Consider the following 24,130-nt stretch of genomic DNA (forward strand, 5'->3'; position numbering starts at 1 on the left):
TATTGTCAGATTTACACGTCAGTTTTCTGTCTATGAAGTATTTCTGCCATGAAGGGAAGGATACCTTACTGTTAGGGGTCCTAGGTATCTTCTAGCATTGAAGATGTTGTCAGTTCTTGCTCACCGGGTAATGGTTCTTGATTGTTTTTGTATTTCTTGATTTTCTAGATCTACCCCACGGACCAATCAGTATCCAGTTATAGCAGCAACCCATCCACACCGGTCAGTTCGCCGCCACCTTTGACGGGTTCGGCGCCAGGCTGGGCAGCAGGTGCTGCGCCAGTCTCGCCGCACTTCACGGCGGATCCGAACCGCGGAACCATTCACATGGTATGCACCGATGCAATTGTACAAAATCATTCATTTTTCCTATCAACAGTTTTATATGTATACATTTTTCGAAACCCCGACACTTCTAACGAGATACCCTAACGATACACTTCGAATTAAAGAAACCTAAAAGGTGGACTGAGAACGTATACGCAGACCTAGCTTAATAATTTTTCCCGCTATCAGTGTTCGCTATAACTGCTTCGAATCTGACGGTCCACTCGAGAGTTTCTTAAAATCGGTATCAGTGAATTTTTTATTCATTATCATCTCGTTGGAAAGTGACGGGAGGCATCATCGAACGCAGAACACGCTTCATCACCGTTTCGGTGCGCTTCAGAAACAGGTCAAGGACGATTCGTAACAGAATCCACACTCGTACTCCCGTACACTTATGCGATATTTTATTTGTACGCAGTAAGGTGTATCGTTGGAAGTTATGTACCACCTTTGTCACACGCACTGACCTTAGTTTTGCTTGGGGGGGATCGAAACGGTTCGAAGAGATCGGACGAGGAACCACACGTGAACCGCCGCAGGATTGTAGAGTTAAGCCCGTTACGCACTTGGAGGCAGTATTCCTAGCCAATATACTTCTTGGTGACAACTATACTGCGGATTTTATGCATTGCTATAGGTCTCTGTGAAATACAATGAAGGACAAAACTTTCGTAAGATCCAACGAGTTTTCTATTTTCTTTTGAACCCAAAATTTAGGGGAAGAAAAGAATTTCTACTTTTGTTTTTGTCTTTATGGGCAACCTTCTAAAATGTGACTGCATAAAAGTCCGCAGTCTAGTGATAACTTATGTTTTCTTTTTTTGTCCTAAAATATTCTAAAATGTGTTCGAATTACGAATATGTTTTTTGTTTTACCTAAATTTTACTTGAAATAGCAAATGCAAATTTTTGTGTATATTGTGAGTATACTTATTATTTAAAAAAAATTTTTAAATACCATCTTTTCATGACAAGTATACTCGACATAAACATCGAATGGGTTAAAAACGTTTGAAAGATACGGTTGATCGTCCACGTCCAATGTGGTACCATGAATCATTCTGTTACTGATAATTCCGTAAATAATGCTTTCATTTCAAGTTTCCTTCTCCTATCCGTGGATGTGTCTGGTCACATTTGTTTCATGAATGTTAAACATGAATTGTACGACACACAGACCTCGGTGCATTACATTTTCGTTGTAACAAGTGACACCACGATCTTCTCGTGATACTATCTGGCAACAACAAGATTCATCTTGTCGTATTTTGCATAGTACTCTGTTTGTCGGTACAGTCGTTAACGTGCTCGTACAAAATGTTTCTGGGTCAACAGTGCGCGATACACGATGCATTCCCAAGTGCGTACGCGGCTTCAGACGAAAGATCAGTCACCACCCCTTGCACTTTCGCACCCCCCAATAATCAGAGTTGACTATCACCTCATCGATTACGAGTCTCACGTTTTCCTTTCTTTTTTTTTTTTTTGCGACGATGATTAATTTCAAATTGCAATTGCACCCAAATACAGACTCCTCTCGATTATTGTCCCGAATTCAAATCCGCATCGCGACAATAATCTTAAATGAAGAAATGCTTCAGACCCTCGTAAATTCGTTTTTTTCCCGATGTCTGAGCCTCGGCAAAAAAAGCGGAAGGGCAACGTATGCGTTTGACAGGTTTCACACTCCCCTCCCCAGTGGTGGGGATAACGCCTGGACAATAATCGTGTAGAACAAGCCAGACGATAATCGAGAGGAGTCTGTAGCATGCACCAGAGACGCACCAGAAAATGTCACCCTGTGTGTTCGCATACTCTACTCGTTATCCCCCCCCCCCCCCCACGCCCAATTCAGACACACGGATCGAGCACATCTCCATCGTTCGTCATTTTACGTATCTCTGTCTCTCGCTCTCTCTCTTTCTCTGTTTTATTTTTCTTTTGTTCACCATTTACTCCCCTTTGTTTGTTGTGAACGTTGTGTTGACTTGGTTGTTCTCTTTTTTTTTTTTTGGTTTTGTTGTTGCGTTGGTGTTGTGTGTGAAGCCGGCGCCTGAACAGCAGAGGCTAGACGATGCCATCGGCTTCCTTCGCGACCACGCCGAGGTGAGGACCGCCGATTTTCAGTTTTTTTTCTCTCTCTCTCTTTTTCTCTCTTTTTCTGTCATCCCTTCTATTGTTCGTTCCTGGTTTTCACTATGTCCCGTTCGCCCACTCATCTTGTAACACCATACTCTGTGCATGAAGCTCTCACCCGACCGTCGATTTCTGTGTATACACTAACGATCGAGTTCTCGCCAGAGATCAACAACGCGCGGTGTACACCTTTCCTCGATCCTTTCACTCGTAACTTCACACCATTGCTGATTAATTTCATCCACGACTTCGCATGACCCTTGAATCTGCGGAAACTGCCTTTTTGGAAAGTTATTGGTGTAACGATGTACAGTAAATCCACGATAAGTGTTCGAAGGATCCTCGGCACTGAACATAAACTAATGACCATATGTGACTGAAACAAATATCATTGACTTCAGAATTTCAAACTCTATTACTGTGTTGAATTTCACTAAAAAAAAAATCAGAGTTACAATTCTCCTTGTCAGTGCCGAGGAGCCTTCGAACACTCGTCGAGGATTTACTGTATTTGAAGCTGAAGCGTTGATCTTTAGGCAACGTATAAATATTTAAGGATCTGGGCTCATCGACAACCATGTCTGTACAGTTAACAAAAAAATCTACAGATCTTCCTTTCTGTTATTATAAATAGTACTAGTTTCAATGTTAAAAAGAATGTTCGAATACTCCGAGAGTATTGTGAACCTGATACTCTCGCTTAATTTCGCGAGATTGGATAAGTTCCTAGGTTGAAATATTGAATAATGTTCCGCTAAATCCCAATAAGAATTAAAGTACTCCGAGAAGGAAGTATATCGTTCTAAAACAATAGGACCAGAGTCTGCAGTTCAAGGTTTACCAAGCATGTTGCAATCCTCTTCCCATCATCATTTCTATATGTTCCATATCATTTCTTCGACACACTGATCACTCGACTCTCTCCATTTCTATACACGCTTCTCCATCGCTTCAACGATATATCTAAAACTATTCCACCAGTGTCGAAGATACTCTGTATCGAGTTTTCGGCTTAAATCTTCGACTCTGGTGATCCTGGATATCAGTCCCGATATTGGTGTGTAATCGAGTCGAACGTCCGGTATTCTGTTGGTACAGGGAACGCGGATGGAGGAACGACTGGACGATGCCATAAACGTTCTGAGGAACCACGCGGAGAGCCAGCTGGGCCTACATCTCGGTCCCGTTGGTCCACACGGTTCCATCTACTCCCACACATCACCACCGCAGTTGGACCATTTGGTGGGTACCTTGTCTTTTTTGGTCCAAGGCTCTCGAAGGAATGTGTGCTAATTGATTATTTTTTGTTGTTAATTGCAGACGAGTCCACATCCTGCGGTCACAGTGACGCAACCCCAGGGTTCCTACCCTGGTCTCACCCCCACGCCCGACACAGACGGTTCCATAAAAATCGAAAGGTTACCTGTAACAAATGCCAGTAAGTTGAAACGATCCTTTTCCACGGTGTAATTGCTAACGACAGGTTCATGGAATAGGGGACGCTTTGGTGAACGTTGAATCTTTAGGGAAATTTCAGGATTGTATTGTATTGGAATGTTAGTTACTGATTCCAATGGGATTTAATGGATATACAACTCCTCGGTTGTTTTACACGTTGTCGAAAATCTGGGGTGCCAACGTGTTAGAGGTAGGCCAATGATTATGGTATGGCAATCTGTTTTCTGATGTGAGTAACTTCTTTCTATGTGGATGCATAGAGGTCGTATCAAGGTCATTTTTTAAATATGGTATCGTATACTTTTTAATGCATTAATTCGCCATAAGTGACTTAGTAATTTATATAGAGAATAACGGATATCATCAAGTAGTGCGTAAAAAAATATACGATTCCATTTTTAAAAAACCAGAGTTAACCTTCATATGACCTCTAGGCGCTTACATAGAAAAAAGTTACATCAGAAAGTGTGCTATCTGACACCATGTAACTGTCGTCTGAAACATTTTTTAATGTCATCAATATTCGAATGAGTCGATTCAAATGGACAAGTGATGTTAAAATGAATAAAAAATCTCAAACAATCATACAAAAAGTCACAAAAAGTACTCATTCTCAGACAGACAAATCATAATCCATAATCTACTTTCATAAGGGAATTCCTACAATAATACACGCCCCCAAAATAATTCCAAAGAACCGCAAAGCGCGCGATTAAAAGATCGAGACGCCAGTAAGTCTCGAAAGACAAGTGTCAATGAGCTCCGACAATAGGCCGCGGCGCGTGTAGCCGTTTCTATTCTCGGTGTCGCATCATCGGGCAAGCACTTTTTCCCATGAGTGGCTAGCGACCGCGCGCGCACAGCACCAGGGTGAAAAAAAAACGAGCGGGAGAAGGAGTTCCCAGGTGTTCCGTGGCCGGAGTTGGAGCCCGATAAGGAAACATTAGATAAATCACGCGGAGTAGCTACTATTCCCGCATCGTTGTCGTGCCTTTATTATTCTCCGAGAGACCTCTTGTCTCCGTTCCTTCCCTCCCTCCCTCCCTTTCTCCCACGATATTCTGTCACGCTTCCTCCGTACCCTCGTCGATCCTTCTCCTTCTGTACCGTCGGTGGCCTAATGGAATGCGCAAGTTTTCCGAGGGCAGTTCGCCGAAGAAGAAGCGCGCTCTTCTCTCTCCCGTTCGCCGACCATTTTTGGCGCGCGGAATTCAGACCGCTAGCAGCTCCCCCAACCGCCCGTCTGAGGCCGCGCCGCCATCTTGGAACGCCATATTGGCGATAGTCGATCCAATTACTTATGTTCCTCGTCTCTCTCTGTTCCACGGTGTTTTTTTTTCACCCGTTCTCTTTCCTCCCCCGTCGTCGACCAATGCAAAAAACACCGATAGCCAAGTTCCAGTTGTTGAATGGAACAAAAAAAAAAAAAAAAAAAAAAAAAAAAAAAGTAAAAGGGAAAAAACCGATAGAACGAATTCCGTCCGCGGACTTTTGCACACAATCGGGGTCTTGATTTATCGGGTTTCCAATGAAACGCGCGGGCAACAACGGTTTAATGCATTCGCGAAACTCTTGAATTGTCAAGCCAGATGAACGTTTATGGGGAGCAGGCTGAATCAGAGTATCTCGAAACGCTTCCTGTTCGTAATTGGACGCTTTTCATGGTTTCGTGACTAAGCGGCCCAAAGCACGAGGATAATACCGGTCGGATCGCGATCCGACGGTGGTCGGTGAAGGTCGCCGCTGGTGCTTCCGGGGTACGGATTCAGCCGTGTTTCTTTTTCTTGACTGGGAATTAATGATCGTTTGTTGAAACGGTCTGAAACGTTTTCTTTACTTGGTCTCTTGGGAATGGACGAATCGAGGAGGGTGGGTTTGAAGGTTCACGTGGATCGAGTCGCTGGTGTCGAGGCTTCTGAATGTAAATAATTGCATTGTGAAATATTGATTGTAATCCTCTGGATGAGTAGAATTGTTGTCTGGATAAATAATTGGATGAATTATCCTTAGTTGTAATATCAGTCAGTGACGTGATTCTTTGATAGAATATTATTAGGTTAACACAAATTTACATTTAACATGACGCTCTAATTTCTAAGCTACTTTATTCGATAAAGGCAGAATCTATTTTACTGTGTTTCGTATATTTTTAATATCCAATCAAGAAGACAAAAATATTCCAGTGAAGGAAACGATGGAGACGTAAATATAGAGTGGTATTTGACGTACGTTTTCGAAACCATATACATGATGGTAGCGAACGTGTTAAATAATAATGATCATAACAGTATTTAAATTAAATTGCAATTAGTTATATAGTGATGGAACACGCGTAATAGATTAATGTTAATTGTAGAGTGTCTCGACATAACTTTATGAAAGGGGAAACTGACATTATTTATAATCCAATCCAATATTTCGTGTTCATGGATGATGTACGTTTTGAATATAATTCCTAGTGACACGTCAATGCACGAACAACCTTTGATGGAACTAGGTGAAGCATCATCGAATATATTCTAGAAGACATTCCAATGAAACGATAAAATTACTATGTAAGTTCATTGATCATTAACAGGAGTCAAAGAATCTTGATCTCAGCGTCTCTCTGTTTCATGAACATTGTCCACGATCTATCAACGTCTGTAATGTGTGATTAACGACAGTATTAATAATGAACAGAATACGTCTCTTTAGAAAAGAGAAAGGACCCTCCGGATAGTAGCGGTGGCGAGACGAAACCGTCGAGCAGCGATCTGGCGGCAGCGGGTGTGATCGGCGCGGCCACGGTTAACTCGACGTCTCAGGGAAAGGGGACGAAGAGATCGCGCAGATAGTAAGTATATCCTGGGTGTGTATCCTTGTGTCTGGGATCGAGGGCGCGTCAATGACGACCGTGAGGTGACAGTAGTGAAACCGAATTGAAATAGAAATCGAGTAAACATTTCTTAGACGAGTAATCGAAAAGTAAAAATTTCACATAGACGCGTCGCTGCCTCGAATACCATTCTTATTCCTTTAACATAAAAATATTGTTTTTATTTACCTATCCATGCTGTCTGGAGATTTACCCTTAGACCTTCAGTATAAAAATATCGTTTCATTTAACTATCATGCTGTCTGGAGATTCACCCTTCGTTGCCATGCAGCTGCAGAAAGAATAAAAGATTGAGGTTATGTTTTCATTTTAAGCAAAGGGATATCCTGCCTAATCTGTAACACCGTCTTTTGAGCTTAATTTTTGAATTTTAAATTCATTAAAAGTCACTCGGCTAGTCTATTAAAATTTTACATGAAGTCGATTACTACCGAAATGATTAATAAAAACTACAGAGTGCAATATTTTGTGATACGGTGAAATGTAAATATACCAGTAGAAACTTGTTTATTGTTTTTAGAGAATGTAATACATTTAAAGAAATCATACATCGCCACTTTTCAAAATTAGAACTTTTCAAATCTAATTCGAGACGGTAACGCGCACAAGGGTTGTTTCACCCTAATCACGGCCGGAAATGTCTCCCCTTTTTCCGCTCGTCGCGTGTCACACAGAATTCAACTAATTGATTGCATTTAAACAACCGTTGTTCGAGCGCTGATGAAGATTGTGACGATCCCAGCACCAAAGCGGTGCGCGAGAAGGAACGTCGCCAGGCCAACAACGTGCGTGAAAGGTTAGTGAACACACGCAGTACGCACCACCCGTTATAACTCTCTCAAGTCCTTCGTGATCCTTCCAAGGGCATCGTATATATGTATACATAAATATACATACATATATTCTGTGTCCTAATCGTTTGCATGCCTGACAAAAATCACCATCTAAAGAACAAAGAAATAAAAATGGAAAAAGAAAAAAACAAAGTAACACGAACACGCGATGTATCGAAAGAACTTGTTTGTTTCTCGAACTATTTGGCATGTTTACGGTCCTCCTCAACCACGAGGCCCGTATTCCGGCGTGACAATTAAAATGCGTCTGGTTAAGGGCAGAAATGATACGAGACCAGTTCATCAATCAGTCTCATTTTAATTTGGCCAACCCCCACCTTCCCCCAAAAAAGGCATGTTCTATCCCCTTTATTTTTTTACAAGCACCTACATATCTACGCTCTGCATCACTCTGATCGTGTTGTTGCTAGAGTTTTACTTTCTTTAGAAATCATCTGAAAACCATTCCTCCTTTTTTAGACTCCTGTCAAAATCATCCCCCCACGATCACCACCCATTTGCAATTGTTTCTTGGATAAAACCTAGTGGTGATTCCGTCTTTCTCTCTCTCTCTCTGTACGCATAATGAAGATTTACTTTCAGACTCGACCACTCGAAGGACTTTTCCTCCCCATCCAAGTGTCCGTTCCCTCCAATTATGCATATTACCCCTCCCTTCCGAAGAATTCTCAATTTTCTAGGTAAACAGCACGAAATTCAGCTCCGAATGATAATATCACGATTGTCTTTCTGTCGTTTAACACATCATCGCCGATTTTTGGTCTCTGTGCAAAAAGAATACGGGCCCTCGAGTATGGAAACCTGATTTCTGTCCATAACCACGATCAGATCTGCGTGTGTTCAATCGATTAAGATATAGAGAAATATCGTAAGAGAGTCTGAACGAGGATTTTTCTCGGACCGATTGTTGTCCGTTTCGAAGCATCAGAATTTACCTTTTTTTTTTTTTTTTGATCGATCGATCGAAAAAAAAAATAAATGGAAAAAAATATATCGTCGGTTTCACTGCTGTCGCGGAGTCCTCGATCTAGGACGATCGAGCACACCGTCCGCCTATACGTCAGGTGTTTAATCGAGTGTTGTTATTGCGCAACTGTTGTTCGAGCGCCGAGGACGAGGATGACGATCCCGACGTTAAGGCGCAAAGGGAGAAAGAGAGGCGGCAGGCGAACAATGCTAGGGAAAGGTAAGAAATGTCGAACGAAAGCGGCGCAGTGGAATCGTTTGAGTCACCTGTTCAACAAACGATTCGAGGACCATCGCTCGGCCCGTATTCTATGTGTACATGACAAAGAGGTGCTCGCTGACTCGGCTTGGATCGATCCTGCGAACGATCGGACTCTCGTGCTATTATTTCGTAGAAGTTTTTGTGATCCTCGTTGCCTCCTCTTGGAGTATCGAAATTGCAAAAGGATTTCCATATCTTCCAAATATTTCAATCTTTTGAAGCAATCGTCAGGAATAGAGACTTCAAAAGCTCTTTAGGTGCTCCCAATTAAACAGAAATGCTCATGTTCCGAATTGTAACATTTTATTTTGGATAATACAAAGTGAAACTGATGCAGTTTATTTTAGTAATTTTCGAAGTTAGCTAATTTGTTCGGGTAGTAGCTGTGTCAGAAAGATAGTGGAAACCTTCTGCAACAGAGATACTTCGGTGGTCATTTTGTGGAAAGCAATACAGAAGTGCCTCGTTAATTGGTTCAATATCGGTTCACTTCGAAACAAATCACCATATTTTTTTCTCAATCCTATTCCTGGAAGTTCAGACAAAAAGAAAACGATCGAGATGGTTCTTTCTCGCTTCTTCATACCAACCCAATCAACGAGGCATTACTGTACTCCGAGAATCATCCGCCCCCCAAACAAGTTTCTAGCTTCGAGACAAGTTTGCTTTCCTCCGATCTCCGCCTTCCCATTCCTCGATGGTAATCGAATCGACAATTCTTAAGCGAGATTTGTCTTCTCAGGATACGTATTAGGGACATCAACGAGGCCTTGAAGGAACTCGGCAGAATGTGCATGACGCACCTGAAGACGGACAAACCTCAGACGAAGCTAGGCATCCTGAACATGGCTGTCGAAGTGATCATGACGCTGGAACAGCAAGTTAGGGGTATGCATTTGAATAATTTCCCAACGATTTAATTCAGCAGCTGTCGCGAAACGGGTGATTTAAACGTTTGGCGTCCCTCTTTGCAGAACGAAATCTAAATCCAAAGGCTGCGTGCTTGAAGAGGAGAGAGGAGGAGAAAGCGGAGGATGGACCGAAACTACCCGGCCATCTCGCCGCGCACATAGCTCACCCGCACCCTCACCCGCACGCGCATTCTCAGCCACCCTTTTCCGCGATGCCTGTAAGTATAGTGTCTTAATGAGACAAATATGATCCGGAGCCTTATCATCTGGTTGTTCAATGTCACTTAGTCAATTTTAATGTACATTGTTCTCCAAAAATTGAGGTTAACTTTCTTGGACTGAACCCTCTTGCATATTTATTAGAATGTAAAACTAGAGAATCTTTTTAGAATAATAATGGATTAAGTCTCGTAATGGGACAAATATGGTCCGGTGCATTATCATGTGGTTGTTCAATGTCACTTACTCAGTCAATTTTAATGTACATTGTTCTACAAAAATTGAGGTTAACTTTTTTGAACTGGATCCCCTTGAATATGTATCTAAAGAAACCAGTAGTTACTTTCTCCGCACAGAGTACTAATAACTTAATAAATGCACACAATACTATTTTTTTAAAATAACCATTCTGTACCAAACATTAACGCCCAAATAATTTGGAGGTTATGGCCTCCATGAGTCGACCTTGAATAACCAAGTAGCTTGATCCTTACCTAAGCAATCATACGCCAGAAATGTTCACTAACGTTAAAAATATCACATGTTCCAGGGCCCTCCCCCTTCCCTTCAGCACAATCCATCGCAGCCCCAGTAGCAGCGGCTCAGCGGCGGTGTGATCCTGTGTTAAAGGGGTAGATACAGCTTAAACTTATCACGGTTTCGGGGCAGTTGGCGTGCATACAGAGAGGACTGTTTCCCCCCTCAACCCGGAGTGTGTGCCCGTTGTACGAACCCGAGCAAAATTGAGGGTATTACGTGGGGACGGGAGTCGCCGGTGTACTCTTCGAACGTAACCATTTTACGTTTCTCCCCCCTCCCTTTTCCCTCCCTGAAGAGGCAGTGCGCGAAGAGAAGACGCTTGGGTAACACTGCTCGAGAGATCGAGCAGCGCCGTGAGAATACATTGCGCTTGTTTTTCTAGCGCAGAACAATGTACGAATACTATATCCAAGCGCGCGAGTACATACACCCCTCGGTAATATCCATGGTTTTCCCAAGAAGAGACTCTCATACACGCGCACACCACCACGACAACGACGACGACAACAACCCAAAGGGAAAATTGTTTTCTGTATGCCGTATATGCGAGCATATCCAATCGTGAGAGAAAGAGAGAAAGCATGTGTGAGTGCGTGCGAGGGAAACGAAACAAGAGAGAGAGAGAGAGAGTCTGTGTGTGTAAGTTACTTTTTAAGAGGCATCTACCCCCCTCACCCCCTGCGAAGGCGGCTTGAAATTATTTTTATAAATAGCGAGAAGACAAAGGAGTATGGTTCCTCTCTTTCGAGATGTAAGAAGCGTGTAGTGCGATCGAAGATTTTATTCGAAACGATCGATCCCCGCTACCCCATATCTCCCCCCCCAAAAAAACCACCCACTTACCCAACCATCCCCTCTGCGATTCTCTTGTTCGAAAATCGCCCACCATTTGTTTGTATATGTGTGCATGTGTGTGTGTGTGTGTGTGTGTGTGTGTGTACGCAAGAAATGCCGTCGCGTTACGTTGTACCGCCGCAATATATGGATATTGGGAGATTGAGAGGGTGAGAGAGCGAGCTCTAGACACGACGAGAGAATCAACGTAGAAACCGATCGCCGAGGACGTTCGCGTACAAAAGTGTCGGTATTTCAGGGGATCTTGGAAGGTTCCTTGTTTCGACGGATCGACATGTGGGGGATGGGTGGGTGAGATGATTCTCGTTCGGTCGAAGGAGATCGAGCGTTTCCGTCGTTCGTCGCCGGTGTACATATGTATCGATCGGGAACCCCCACCCCCTCCCCGGGCCTGTGTATCGGCGATCCAGCGATCCTCCTCGGCGGACGGCGGCGACAAAATTGTACATAGGAAGAGAGAGAGAGAGAGACACACGACCGTTGTTTCCGCGAGGGCGTTCAGGAATGAATCGTTGCATGCGAGGACGCCGGTGGAGTTTTCGGTTCGGGGCTCTGCTGCTGCTAGCTTCATTCATTTATTAGTTCTTTTGTTTTCTGTACTTACACGTACGACGGAGGATCAACGGAGGGATCGACGCGCTCCCCCTCCTCCCCCCTACCGAGATCTCAACGGGAATAGGGGAGAGTTCGACGTGTTGTTCGAAGAACACGATCGAATCTTTTGCCTGTTTTTTTTTCTCTGTTTCTTTCCTCCCCTCCCAACCCCCGTTTGTATCACGACGGTTGGTTCAACGATTCGGAATTTCCCCGAGATTAGGCGAGAATGGAGAGAGAGAGAGAGAAAAAGTACTAGTGCAAGAATCACGCAAAAAAAGCAGTATAATCGTTATATGTGAATACGATAGGGGCGGGGGAAGGGGGGATAAGGGAGGGATGTTGGAGATAGCGAATCACCCCATCGAATAAACGGAGAGATGAAAGAAAGGAATAAGAGTTCAAACATATCTCACGCATAATTGTATATATACAGCAGTGGCGTGTACGCCTAACCAATTACCTTATTACGATTATTATTATTATTACTATTATTATATTATCATTATTGCGATGGTTATCATTATTATTGTCACGATCATGATTTTATTATTATTATTATTAATTAATTATTATTATTAATTATTATTATTATTACTACCGATTAATGATCGCCGAGGAGATCCTTCGTGAGAGAGATAGAGAGAGAGAGAGAGAGAGAGAGTGTGTGTGTGTGTGTGAGAGAGAGAGAGAGAGTGAGAGAGAAAAAAAGGGGACATTTTTGTTTTTGAACAAAAATATAGCTCAACTCAATGTGTACCCAGTTGCCATGTATTTTAATTTATTTAGACTCGTAAATAAATTTTATTGAATAAAACAGGAAGGGAAAGGCGGGTGGATTCGAAAGAAGACGAAACAATAACAAGAAGAGAAGTAAAACAATCGACAGAGGCTATCCACACGCGTGCATGTGTGTGTGTGTGTGTGTGTCTGTGTGTGTGTGTGTGTGTGTGAGCGCGTCTCTCTCGAGTGGCCGTGTTTTGTCGTCCGTGTTCACTCTTTTCTCCGTGACGCTCTTTCCGTTCTCTTGTTCTCTCTGTTATGGGTTTTCTTTTCCGTTCTCCGCACTCAGTCTTGGTTTCCATTATCATCATCATCATCCCCCCTCCCCCTAAGCGATGTGTCATCGTGATCATTGCCTCTCCTCGACATATCACAGCTATATTTTTCTTCAAAAGCATACATGGTGTATCTACGGTCCTGGAAAACGCAAAAAAAAAGAAAACAATACCGAAAGAAAAGGAGGGATACACACACATACACACAGATACACAGAATGATGAAAGTCCTCGCTCTCTGTGTAACTTTCGTGTTCCTCTCTCGCTGCTGTTTATAACAAAAATCCGCCGAACGAGAACCGATCGTCGTTTATTCGTCCGCCTTATCTGTTCTCTTTGCTTGTTCCGTTTGTTGACCGTTCATTTGCGAACCGTGAAAGCGTGTGTAGGAAAACAGATATCCTCTCCTCTCCTAAAAGAGACTATGGTTCCGCCGTGACTCGTCTCGACAAACATTTAAAGAGAACAAGAAGAATACAATAAATCCTCGATGAGTATTCGAAGGCTTCTCAAGCACTGAACATTAAATGTTTCATAAACTAATGGTTGTATGCGGCTGAAACAAATATCATTGGCTTCAGAATTCCACGCTCTATCATTATGCTGAACCTAATTAAAAAGCCTGCGTTACACCTGTGAACCTAGTGGAAGAGCCTTCGAACACTCATCGATGATTTACTGTACCTTCACGAGCAAACTCGGCCTCCACTAGTGGCAAAAATAACGTAGGGGAAGGGTCTACCATTTGGTATCGGGAACTATTTATATGTATGCCAAATTAACATTTATTTCCTTGCTTGAAATAAATTTATCAACTGGTAAAAGGCCCTTCCCTCACAACACTTTCTCCCCTAGCGGTGTAGGGAATTAAGAATTACTAAATTTTATGCCAAACTAACATTCGACTTAACATTTGTTTCAGTACCTGAAATAAATTTACCAACTGGTAGGAGGCTCTTCCTTTACGTCACTTTTTCCCCTAGCCTAGTTTGCTCGTTAGGGTACGATTCTCCGAGCTCGATCCCAAGATGTCGTCCAAGAGACTACGCAAAAGCACACACGAACACGGACTCGTTAAAAATTCTCGGTCCAGGAGATACTTTGGCCGGAACCTCGGTCGAGATTAAACTCGCACAACCTCGCTTTAATTTTTAATCCGATCGATCGCCGGAATCGCGACGAATACCCTCGAGAAAGCAAGGAAATTAAATTCAGGCGATTAATCGGAGACAGGAGGGATCTATCGATCGTTAACGGTGAACCTGCGATCACAGATGGTCAGCCGGCGATTCTCGGAAGATACAGACACGAGAGACAGACACACACACATACACGGGATGACACACATAAACACACGCACTTATATTCGCGATGGTAATCATGTAAAATAATAACGACAATAAATAGCTCGTAAGCCCGTCTAAGCTAGGCACACCTGTCGATAGTCTTAGATAGTCAAAGTGGAAAGGCGAAAGGTGAGAGGAGAGTGCTCGGTTCGAGTCGAGAGAGAGAGAGAGAGAGAGAAAGAGAGATGATCGGAAAAGGTCTCTTGGCGCTGATTTTCCAAGCGCAGGTTTTCGATCCACGCGATTTCTCGATCACGTTTTCAGCCGTGCACGGGTTCGTTCTTTGGTTTCACTTCTCTCTTTCTTTCTTCTATATTCTTTTTCAACAATCTTCGGACGTGCATACGTAGTTCTGTTTCGTCTAGGCGTTCCCCTTTTGGGTGAGCTCGATTGAACGTGTACAGGATGTTTCATGCGAATACTTTCCATATTTTTGAATCTAGACATTGCTGTAAAAATAATTCTGATGAAAATTATGGTATTTCGATCGAGATATTTAGATCACACTCCGGTGGACTTGTCTCTGAAATATGGTCAGATTGACGTTTTTAACCGTTGGAGCGCCAAGGAACGATATATCACTTCTCTATGTACATTGAAAGAATGGCAAGATCAGATATATTGTTTCTTGGTATTAATATTTTTTTTATGTTAATAACTTCTGTTTGTACAAATTCTTAAGATTAGCTTTGACTTAGAAATAAACGTAACGAAGCGTGTTGTTAATATTGAATAGAAATTTTGTTAAGATTTTTTAAAAATTGACGCTTCTCGCATGGAATTTACATTTTATTTAATAACCCGGATCAGTGAATTCATCTATTGAAAAAGTAGATGATTGCGTTTAAAAAAGACAAAATGAACCTGACCTCGGAAATAAGTTCACCCGAGACAAGGTCAGACTGACTGATATCTTCCTCGAAATAATAGTTTACATGACGTTCTGTATATGCTAAGGTGATCAGACGTCGCTCATTAGGCGGGATTAAAAACTGCCTGGACGTAACTTTTTTTAACATTTCTTCAGTGGCACAAAGTTACTGTTTCCCCTATTCCATACTGGATAGCGTAATTAAGTGGCAACAAATGTTTCTACACTAGACGTAATAAATTACCTAAATTGGTGCTTTCAAAAATGTGTGACCTTTTTTTTTTCTTTTTTTTTTTGGACATGTCCCGTATTGCAACATAAAACATCTGGTCGCCTTAATATATGCAAAAGTTCCTTATATGAAAGTTGCACATTACACAAAAACGTATATACATATATCTGGAGTCCAGAGCCAGAGTGTATTAAGTCACACATTTCAAACTTTAGAGGAGATTAAATGAAAGGTACAAAAACCTTGTAACTTTACAATCGACATTAATTCCTCTGTGTGATGAACTTTACATTGTTTTAGAAATATGAACTTACTATCGTGTTTACACTATTATGTACTTAAATTAAAAACTAAACGCCCTGTCAGGGAAACCTGCAAAGCCAAATTTTGTCCAATGCCTGTTATAATACTAAATTTATAACATATTAAAATTTTTATTAATTATTTTTTAACAATTCTGTAATTAATATATATATATTTTATTTAAATATTAGAGTTTTGCCCTCAATTTGACATAGGTCATGTTGCAAGACTTTCTGCCAATTTACCATTTTGTCAGCCGGCGTTGCCTACAAAACCCAAATTAAATGCGGAACCATTTTTCAGACCACTTTTGCCATTTATTGCTGGCAATTTGCTCGAAACTTGTTACCAGGGTGATTTAAAACAAAATAATTTTACCATCGGAAAGACTGGAATATTTAATGCAGAAATCATGTAAAATGTAATTTTTTTAAAAGTGGATTTAACACACTACGGCTCTGGTGTCCTAGATATACATTTCCAGGTGTGCTTAAGTAGTTAATTTGTGGAACGCACCGATAAAAAAATCCTCCTCCTCGTTTGGCCGTGACACGATTGTCGACGAGATGCGAAATCGCGTGTGTACATTAGGAACTACTGACATTATTGTATAATATGTAATTAAAGAGGAAGAAAGGGGGTTCGCGTGACGTCACGGCCGCCCCTGCCCCCTCCGCCCCCTTCGGAGGATTCACGGGACAGAGATATGATTTTCGACACGCTGGACAGTGGTACAAAACACTGATTTAGGAGTTCAGAAGCTTAATTTGAGTGTAAAAACTTGGTAAGCATATATTTAATGTTCATATTTATTAAAAACATACAAAATTAATAAGTAATAAAAACTTCTTTTTTTTTTACGGAGTACAAGTTCCCTTAAAAAAAATTATTATTAAAAAACATTACGTATTAATTTTACATTTCTGTTAATAAATATGAACGTTATATATATGCTTACAAAGTTTCGTTCCGAAATTCCCATTTTCACATCCAGATTAAGCTTCTGAACTCCTAAATCGGCGTTCTGTACCACTGTGGCGATTGTTGAACCGGGAACAGTTGCGATTCTACGAACATCGATGAAGCACGAGCTGAATTAATTATTGCATATATCGAACGGGAGATAGAGAGAATGCTTGTAAGAAAGAGCGCCCGAGATGGAGAGCGTGCGTGCGTTTTCGTTTGAGAAAGAAAAAAAAAACTGTATAATTATCGGTAGTAATATTATTATCACTAATAATATAATAAATGTGCCATTTTTTCCATATATCACGGTGCCTCCGGCCTCTGTTCTCTCGGGATTCGTTCATCGATATTCAGGGCTTTTCGTTCGCGTTGTTTTGCTTTTTTTTTTCTTTCTCACTCGAGCTTCCCTTTCTTTTTTGTATATTGTACGGATCCTCCCAGCCCCAACTTCTCCCCCACTGTTTTCGTTTCTTTTCTTTCTGTTTTCTTTCACGTTTTTCGTTACTTAGCCGCCTAATTATTGCGTAGATACGAGCATATACATAGTGTAGATACCGTTTAGTGGATAAGATGTGTAATACCTTTCTCGGATCACTCAGCGAGCACCGCCGAGCGGGAAAATGGTGTACCCCGCCGGTTCACCTTTTCCGGGGGAATTCATTCAGCTGTAAAGCAATCTACAAATGTCGTCGAACGATGGATGTTTGTAATACAGAATTTTCAACGTTTTCAGGAACGCCAACGGTCTCTATGATTTCTCTGTTCTTTCTTTCCGCGCCTGTCGAACGTGGTGGTCGATCGGTGGGCCGCTTAGGTGACAAGTGGAAGAAAAAGTTTCTTTCTTCTTTTAATTAATTTACTTCGCTTCTGACAAGTGCACAGTAACTATCAGGTATCTGTTAAATTCTTATTTTTATACGGTAATTTATAAAGAGTTAAAAAAATAATATAGAAAGTTTATTAGTTTGCATCGTAGTTTATAGAATTTTACAGTGCTGAAATAGGGGTAGTTTGATCGTTATAGATCATGATTTTGAGTGGAAACGGTTGTGTATATTGATTTGAAAAATAGTAGGTTTTTTTTTTAATTTTAGTTTGTTAGAAACTCCTGTTTCGAACTTTTTGGTTTTTCGACACTTGTCAGCTAAGGGGCTCAAACTCATGTTGCTCAAAACAATGCAAAGGGGTTGAAAAATATATTTCTCTCTGATAAATCTCTTGCTGGCTGTGTGAATGAATCGATACCTTTGAGTAATTTCTCAGTTTAATAACAATATTTGGAACATTTTTTGACAGTTGGCAGTACGAACCTTCTTTAAATGACATTCAAACATTAGAAACATGGTGTTACTGTGACTACTAGTGCAGTTTTTTATCGTGAGTAATAATAATGTTAATGTACAAAATAATGTTTTTAAAAATATGTTAAATAGTCTTAAAATGATTGTTTCTTGATTTAATGAAAAAAACATTTTTTTTTCAAGATACCAAAAACATGCAGTGAGCGGGTTAAATAAGTAGTTCAATTTAAAAAAAAAAAAAGTGTTAGTCTCTTCAAATTGTTTGCTTAACAGTATAAGAACTAGTAAAGAAATTCAATTTTGCATCGGTGGTCCAATTTCTATACAATTCATAGAGGTGATATACCGATTGTGGATGTTAATAAATTCTTTTTTTCTCAAAAACCCGTATTGGCACAATTCAGCAGTCAGTCAGTAGCCTATTACGTCGATCGCCCGCTGGTTTTCGAGCAGCATGCGTCGACGAGCGTTCGTTGAATCCACCTTTTGCCCGGTCTCTTCCCATTCACATCGACGGATCGCGCAATACTGGCTCCGCGTAGGTTCAACGTTCTCACGGCTCGATTAGGAAATCGCATTGCATATCCACACGATCGTCTGATTTCGACTTTTGACCCCGTCCGGGTGCTTGCGTCAAGCAAAGCCGTGTGCGTTTCCGTTCTGTGTCGGAATAATTTCACGAGGAACTGTACGAATGAAAGGAAATTAGTATCAGGGAATTCTGCCAGAAAGGAAATTGAATCGAGAGACGAAAGTTTCATCGACATAGTTTTAATGGATATTATTGTTCCACGTACAAAACGGTACAATTTAAAAAAAAAGAAAATAAAAGGACGTCACTCGATCGACGTCCTCCAATCGATCCCACGAGAATCGACCTATCAGAGTCTGTCATGTTAATGCACACGTGTCCCCATTCAGAGAGTCATCCTTCGGTAATAACTTCCGAAATAAGCCGCCAGACACGACATTCAACGTCCAAGAAACCATTCCTTTTTCGTGAACTTGTACGTTGACGGAAGGACACGCCTGAACGTTCATTTCGTATACGCTCGATCGTTAAGTGGGACCTGAATCAATATTGGCCGCAGGTGAAACAGTAAATTACACGATTATTTCAACGGAATCAGTTGAAATCCAATTGATCTAGCCTTCTCTCCGTGTCATTTCTGAAAAACGATCATCGAATACCAACGACGTACGCCATAAACATCATGCCCAAGCATGTGATTTCCACGAAAAGTAAATACTGAGTTTGCCAGAAAAAAGAATAAACAAAATAATAGATCGTTCGTCCGTCCAGTACACCGAACACAGAAATCACTTCGACACTATCACTCGAACCCCGTGCCTCGTCCGGTACAAGAAACACAAGGAAGGACCTAACCCAGATCCCCTAATCACGGCCTTCCAGCAGTTCTCCAGTTCACCCAGAAAGTCACCCAACTTGTACTCAACACAATCACAAGACAGTCGTTTGTACTCTGTCCCGCAGTTACGTTCAAGCCGCGGACAGCTTCCTCTTGAGGGTGAAATAAGCGGCGAACCTGAAGACGAAGTAGTTGCAGAGCAACAGAACGATATCCATCCAGTATCTTCCCTCCAGCATCGAAAACTCGGTCATGATCATTTCTGGCATCCTGTAGTGGCAATAATTCCTGTAACAGTCCAGCTTTTCCCGATTGAAACCGTACATCGCGTGCACGAACCCGTGCATAGAGTACTTCAGGTAGCTCAGGTAGCTGAGGTAATACAGTGCGATGGGCATGTGAGCGAACAAGGCCAGAAAACCAGCCAGAGCGAGCATACCGCAGACTATAATCGCTGCGCAGAACGTCCCATTGATAGGGTTCATTAGTGTCCCAACCAGCGTGCCGAAGCTGTCGGCGTTCATCGTTGTAAGGATCGCCACCACCATGAACATCACGAAACGGTTCACGTCCATCGGTTGATGGCTGAGAAAATACGACGGTGAACTGTACGCGACAGCGAACACCATCTGCATTGGAAGGGTGCAGACGATCGTCGCAGCATAGTACGTTCTAAGCCGGTACCAGTTATTGAACCGTTCCTTCTTCAGCGTCTGCAACTCTGACGGGAACTTGAGGACCGCCGGCATCATGCTGGTGTAACAGAGGTACACCGAGGTGACCAATAAAAATCCCATATTGTTCAGAGTCTTGCTTCCGTTCGAGCCAGAATCGGTGAACAACAGACCCAAAAGAATGCCCACGAAAAGATGAAGCCCGATCTTCAGGTGCGTCATCGTCCAGTCACGGTACAGCTGGGTGATGCAACGTTGTACCAGCACGAAGAACTTGTCCATCTCGGACGGCATCTGGACCAGCACCGTAGCTTTGTCCACGTTCCTCCTGTGATCGTTGGACTGTTCCTCGGTTTTGGTCGTCGATCGCCAGGACCCTTTAGCGGTGTCGGCTACCTTGATCAGCTGATCGGTGTAGTCGCCGTACTCGCAGCTGACCACCTCGATCATGTAGTCGGCTGGATTGTGATACTTTGGGCACTGCAGTCCGATGCTGGCGAAGTAGGCGACCGTGTCCTTCGTCGCGCCATCGTACATGCACCTGCCATCGGCCAGAAGATAAACGTTGTCGAACATCTCATAGATCGCAGCACTTGGTTGATGGATCGTGCAGACGATCGTTCTGCCGGCCTTCGCCAGGCTCTTCAGCAACGATATACATTGATAAGACGATAATGCGTCTAGCCCCGTGGTGGGCTCGTCGAGGAACATCACTGGCGGATTATCGACCAGTTCCAATGCTATGCTGAGCCTCTTCTTCTGACCTCCGCTAAGCTGACTACACTTTGTATTCTTCGTCTTCATCAGATCCAGATTCTCCAACACGTCGTCTATCAGCATACCCTTGGCCTTTTTACTGAGACTGCTGCCGATCTTCAGATTCACCGCCATCCACATCGCCTCCACCACGTTGAACAACGGATGTAACCTGTCGTCCTGCTGGATATAACAAGACTGTTTCCTGTACTCTTGCCAGGTGTGCTTGCCCTCTCTCCCGATGTACTCGATCTGGCCCTTCCACATGTCCCTGTCGAATCCCGTAAGTATGTTCAGCAACGTCGATTTTCCAGCCCCAGAAGGTCCCATGATCGCGCACAGCTCGCCCGATTTGAAGCATCCGCTGACGCCCTTCAGTATTTCCTTCGTTGGGCCACGGAAGCCCACCCTAGCCTCGCGTGTCACATTCGTGAATTCGATGTCGATCGCCTGTGACTTTGGCAGATTCACCAGCACCACTCGCTGATACATCGTAACCCAGTGATCTTTCCTCCGACCCGTCGAGAAGACGATTGCTCCCTGATGCTTCCCTCTTGGTGTCTCTGTCTTGCCAATGCGACACGTAATCCCTCGTGATATATTCGTGTTATCGGTCCGTTGCAAACTGTTCTTGAGGAATCTCTAAACGGGGTCAACGAAGAGGTTCGTCGTTCGAGCCTTTTAAACGATATCTATCGAGCCTCTTAACTAACCTCGATACCGATCACCTTGGTCTTCCCAGGTAGCTTCGCTGATCACTCGAAATAGAGTATATCTTCCGTGTCCAATTCTCTTCTCATTCCTGGTACATGTTTCTAGGTATTCCGCTGGATTTTTATTTTATCGTTTTGATCACTTCGAATCAACTTTTTACACGCATCTCGACGATTCAAGCTTTCAATCAGAATACTCGGGGACAAATAAAACTGTTCTATTAATGACCGCGAGTGTACTGCAACGCGGCTCGAATCGCGTGTAGCGGGAATCGTCTTCGTGGCAGCGTCTTATCATGCGTCTGTTGGCCGAGGAACGGTTACGCAAGCGTCTCGCTGGCACGAAGAACTGCAGACGCAAGAATTGACGGGCATCTTCGTCTTGATACTCCTTACCCGCGATCCCCTCTCTTCCGGTTACCTTGATCTTCTAGTAACGTTTCGGTCTCTTCCCTTTCGACTGTTCTTTTCTTTGGCGACGAGATCGCTGAAGCTCTTTAAATCTCGAGGATTTCTCGTCCAGTCATCCGGTGCATCTGCAATCAGTTTTGGGATGGTATTATTAACGAGCATTAGAACAATCGGTGACGTAGGAACTTAAGGTACATGCATGATTATGCGTAATAAGGATATAAATTAGGGATCATGGTTTTGGACGTCATTTAAATACAGGGGTACTATTTTATGTACATTTAAATACAGATTAGGTACTCGTGCATTAATGCAGCGTTAGTTTAATTCGTGTCATTTTTAGAACATTGATGTCAATTTATGGATCGAGATTATAGACTGACAAGTTTCGAGGTTGATGTTGAATATTTTGGCAGGCCGTGCACAGTGAGGATTGCAACTGTGGCTTTAGTTATGATATTTAGTTACATATGGTAGAACCGAATAATAATAATGAAAAAACTATACAGCACCAAATAATAATGATAATGTTAAATAAAATCGTGTTATGTGAGATTGTTCAAAACGACAGTCGTTACTTAAATGAAAAATTAAGCTACAGAAAATTCAGTTGAATTAAGACTGATTGCCAGGACACCCAAAAATATTGGTGATATGTATATTACAAAGTAACTGGATTATTTAAATACCGTTACAACATTTTTGCATAAATTACTCTCTTAATATAATTTAAAACAGGATCTTCAGTAATTAAACGCATATATCTTCGACGATTTATGACTCAACAAACGAACTAAAGTGTGTCTGGCTACGTACGGCTTTTTTCACTGTGGTACTAAACGGAGTAAAATTGCGAAATCTTGGTTATTCCCCAGTTTTCATACGGTAGAACCAAATAAAACTGTACAGTACAAAAAACAACACAAAATCAAAGAATAATGTAAAAAACTGTGCAAATTGCATCGTTTTTGCCAGACTCAGCACACAACGGTGCTAATTAAAATATCGAGAAATGACAGTTGCCACGGTGAAAGGGAAAACGCGCATGGATTTACAACTGATTATCCAGAAAAAAAGAAGTTATTGCAGTACCGTGTCATTCGTTACGAGCAATCGGGCAGTTATTATTTATCGCACCGTTTAACAGAGTTAATGGACGATGATTGTGCGGTCGAGAGAGAAAGAAAAAAAAGCGAACACAGTTCTCAGTACACGTTTAAATGATCATTTATCATCTGAACTACGATTTTTCTAATTCCACGATCATTTTTCTTACTCAAAATCGTGGGCTGTCTCGTGTCGGTCTTACCAGAGAGGTTTGCCTGTTGACTAACGATCGATTAATCGTTTAAATATACCTTTCCCGGCTTTGTGTAAAATCGCTGATTCAGCTGAAAACAGGCGTGGTAAATCTATTAAATTGTACGATACGAGGCGATTTCCTTTGCAGATCGGTACGACCGCAGGCCAGTGTCAAACGTTGACGTCCGATGGAGGGGGGGGGAAAAAAAACATACAGGAAGGATCCTTCGATCGAATATTTAAAGCGATCTCGATCCATGTGTCGATCACGCTATAGCCGGTTAAACTGTCGCGCGTACGTACTTCCGGTTTCATTATCCCTATCTGTTGCATAATTTCAACGCGTCATCGGATGACCGTTCCAGGAGAAAAATATTTCTGTCTCTTCTACGGTTCAACTATTTTTCTTTATAGTTTCATCAGGATATAAAATCTTGCTTTGAAGTTTCAATTCAGCAATCGTAAACTTTTCATTCTCGAATTATTTAAAAATTACCAAAGAAATATTTTCTTGTATTTTTCTCTATATTACAGGACATATAAATTATTCACAAGATCATTTTAATATTTTCAAACCGTCTAATGCTATTTTTCGTTCGTTACCATTTGACAATCTTTTTACTTTTATTAAGTACTGCCCACATAATACATAACGCCTTGAAGACGCCCTTTTTACGGCTATTTTAAGTCTAAGGCGTCTTTAAGCCGTCTTCAAGGCGTCATTAGGCGTCATGTACTATCTGGGAGTTATATATAATAATTCCCATTATAATGTTTTATAATACATAATGAAACCCAATTCTTTCTTACCTTCGATCAATAAA

At 42.0% G+C, this 24,130-nt stretch overlaps 2 protein-coding genes across 2 annotated transcripts in view; one reads left to right on the forward strand and one right to left on the reverse strand.

Annotated features, from left to right (window-relative positions):
* LOC107193908 (transcription factor 12) overlaps nucleotides 1-10,609 on the forward strand; it is a 40,270-nt gene extending 29,661 nt beyond the window's left edge. Inside the window, exons 5-13 of the mRNA XM_015583446.1 lie at nucleotides 169-330; nucleotides 3,565-3,708; nucleotides 3,787-3,904; nucleotides 6,622-6,760; nucleotides 7,518-7,598; nucleotides 8,762-8,842; nucleotides 9,627-9,772; nucleotides 9,859-10,013; nucleotides 10,565-10,609. Coding sequence (XP_015438932.1) covers nucleotides 169-330; nucleotides 3,565-3,708; nucleotides 3,787-3,904; nucleotides 6,622-6,760; nucleotides 7,518-7,598; nucleotides 8,762-8,842; nucleotides 9,627-9,772; nucleotides 9,859-10,013; nucleotides 10,565-10,609 — 1,071 coding nt within the window. The remainder of the gene's footprint in view (nucleotides 1-168; nucleotides 331-3,564; nucleotides 3,709-3,786; nucleotides 3,905-6,621; nucleotides 6,761-7,517; nucleotides 7,599-8,761; nucleotides 8,843-9,626; nucleotides 9,773-9,858; nucleotides 10,014-10,564) is intronic.
* An 8,226-nt stretch (nucleotides 10,610-18,835) lies between these two features.
* LOC107194035 (ATP-binding cassette sub-family G member 4) lies at nucleotides 18,836-22,260 on the reverse strand. Its single transcript, XM_015583594.1, has one exon. It carries the CDS (start codon nucleotides 21,370-21,372, stop codon nucleotides 19,582-19,584), a length of 1,791 nt encoding a protein of 596 aa, XP_015439080.1. The 5' UTR covers nucleotides 21,373-22,260; the 3' UTR covers nucleotides 18,836-19,581.
* Nucleotides 22,261-24,130: the final 1,870 nt, after the last annotated feature.

This window comes from Dufourea novaeangliae, unplaced genomic scaffold (assembly GCF_001272555.1).
Source record: "Dufourea novaeangliae isolate 0120121106 unplaced genomic scaffold, ASM127255v1 scaffold21, whole genome shotgun sequence".
NCBI classification, from domain to species: Eukaryota; Metazoa; Arthropoda; class Insecta; order Hymenoptera; family Halictidae; genus Dufourea; species Dufourea novaeangliae.

What these genes read in the sequence shown, in the direction of transcription:
- LOC107194035 (XM_015583594.1), bottom strand. Translation starts at nt 21,372, where the DNA reads ATGTATCAGCGAGTGGTGCTGGTGAATCTGCCAAAGTCACAGGCGATC.